The sequence below is a fragment of the Myotis brandtii genome, unplaced genomic scaffold (assembly GCF_000412655.1).
Source record: "Myotis brandtii unplaced genomic scaffold, ASM41265v1 scaffold483, whole genome shotgun sequence".
NCBI lineage: Eukaryota > Metazoa > Chordata > Mammalia > Chiroptera > Vespertilionidae > Myotis > Myotis brandtii.
In genome coordinates this window covers 95,757-98,193 of record NW_005368456.1, presented here as the reverse complement: position 1 = coordinate 98,193, position 2,437 = coordinate 95,757, and the positions used below count along the sequence as shown (strand labels likewise).

Here is a 2,437-nt window from a genome sequence, read left to right as displayed (position 1 = left end):
AGAAGAATGGTCCGATGATGCCTCCAGCCCAAAATCTGCACCAAACAGTGACACATTGTGGATGCATTTGTTTCTCAACAATCACTCGTGGATTTTCTGAACCCCAAATGCAACAATTTTGTTGATTAACCAAGCCATCAAGATGAAAATATGTATCAACGAAATTCAGCCACATTTATGCAAAACGGTCATGGAAAATTTCAACAAAAGAGTGCGTATGTGCCAGCAAAGCTGTGGAGGCCATTTACCTGATATGCTATTCAATACATAACCCTATACTGTGTACTTTATGAATCTATATAAAAGTTACAATTTTTATTTATAAACCTGTGTTTTCTATCAAAATTACTTCTTGCGTGAATTTTGGGACATGCTTTAGAAACATCAATGATGAGAGAGAATCACTGACTGGCTGCCTCCTGCATGCCCCCCACTGGAGACCATGCCAGAAGCCCAGTCATGTGCCCTTGACGGGACTCGAACCCGGGACCTTTCAGTCCACAGGCTGACGCTCTATCCACTGAGCCAAACCGGCTAGGGCAATTCTATACTTTTTAAACTGATTCTGGAAACTTAAACTTTTGAACTTTCCAGTCCTGCATGAATACCTGGACCCACATCAGGTCGTTGTACATCAATGCCTGGCCATACATCATTCCCTTAAGTGACTTTGAGAAGAAATTGTTTCATTATCCAGATCACTGGACATCTGAAGATTACCATCTAGACCAGTGATGGCGAACCTATGACAAATGTGTCAGAGGTGACACGCAAACTCATTTTTTTGGTTGATTTTTCTTTGTTAAATGGCATTTAAATATATAAAATAAATATCAAAAGTATAAGTCTTTGTTTTACTATGGTTGCAAATATCAAAAAATTTCTATATGTGACACAGCACCAGAGTTAAGTTAGGGTTTTTCAAAATGCTGACACGCCGAGCTCAAAAGGTTCACCATCACTGATCTAGACCAACCCAGAGGCTAAGAATAGAGGACTGATTCTTCTTAATAACTTTCTTGTTTTTCGAACAAAAGTCTAACATAAGCAAAATGTAAGAAATGAAGACTTGGCCATAGTAAGTTTGGTGTAAAGAGTATTTAAACTCACTAATCTCTGCTATTTTGAAAAATAGTCATTTGAGGTTTAATTCCTAGAATTCAAGACACATTTCAAAGAAGAGGCTCTGATAACTGGGAAGGAGGCAAAGTTACCAAGCTCAGAACAGTTTGGTCAGGTCTGGGGAACACATGCAAAACTCTAGAATCAAATAGCAGACACAAGTAGGGACCTCCAGGACTTATGTTTTCCCCTCAGGTGATCTTGCCCAAGCCCAGGGTGTGTGTTTGGAATCTGTTCACAGGTGAATTCCATGCCACATACCAAATGGCCAGCAGCTCCCAGGTGCTCTCATGCAAAAGCAATTCACACTCTCACTCCCCCACATCACCCAATATCATAATATTTATGATCTACAAGGACCTCAACAGTCAGTAAGTCTAAGTCCTTTATTTTAGAGTTGAGGAAGCAGAACCAAAGAAGGAAAATGACTTGCTTAAGGTCACAGAATGGTAGATCAGATGTCCTCTCAATTTACACCTTTTATTCTTTTATTTTAATCTTTGTGTTTTACCTCTTTGTCATTGTCTATGCTCAGTACCTAACCAGAATTATCTCTTTGTTTTCAGGAAATTTGCCCCTCGATGTTCTGTGTGCAAGGAGCCTATCATGCCAGCCCCCGGCCAGGAGGAGACTGTCCGAATTGTGGCTCTGGATCGTGATTTCCATGTTCACTGCTACCGGTGTGAGGTCTGTGGTCTGCACCCTCAAATCTTGCAAGGCAGGCGTTGAAAGGCCCACTAGAGCCAGGTTTTCATAAACATAGAAATTATTCAATCTGGGACAGCCCGGAGTGCCTGTCTTCAAAGGGCTTGGGTTTTAGATCTGGCATGGGCACTTAATGCTAGTGATGTTAGATAAGTCACTTTACCTCTCTCTTTCTCTATTTCCACACCTATTAAAAGGACTCATTCTTATCTTTCCCAAACATGGCTGGGTGACTAAAATGCAAATTTGCATGTTCAAGAACACTGTCAATCACAAAGTGCTAAGTGAGTAGGGAAAAGTTATTGCTGTTGTTGTTGTTACTATACTAAATCTTTCACTTGGCTCTGATATTCCTGTGAGGCAGAGACACCATTGTCCCCCATGGAGGAGGATAAAAATTTATTCCTTTAAGGGGTTGGAACTTCATGTTCAAAGTCATGGAGATTCATTAAGTTAGCCAGAACTGACTGAGCACTTTACACCACAGGTCAGGTGACTGCTAAGAGCTACAGAAGAGTTATGCACAAAGTGCCACAGGAATACATATATATACTAGGGGCCCGGTGCACAAAAATTTGTGCACTGGGGGGGGGGGGGTAGAGGGGGGACG

The 2,437-nt window shown here is 41.3% G+C and overlaps 1 protein-coding gene across 8 annotated transcripts in view; it reads left to right on the top strand.

Annotated features, from left to right (window-relative positions):
- The window catches only part of LPP (LIM domain containing preferred translocation partner in lipoma), a 698,664-nt gene that overhangs the window by 686,071 nt on the left and 10,156 nt on the right, over positions 1 to 2,437 (top strand). For all 8 annotated transcript variants that reach the window (XM_014547744.1, XM_014547746.1, XM_014547747.1 and 5 more), the window contains one exon: positions 1,689 to 1,809. In XM_014547744.1, coding sequence (XP_014403230.1) covers positions 1,689 to 1,809 — 121 coding nt within the window. The remainder of the gene's footprint in view (positions 1 to 1,688; positions 1,810 to 2,437) is intronic.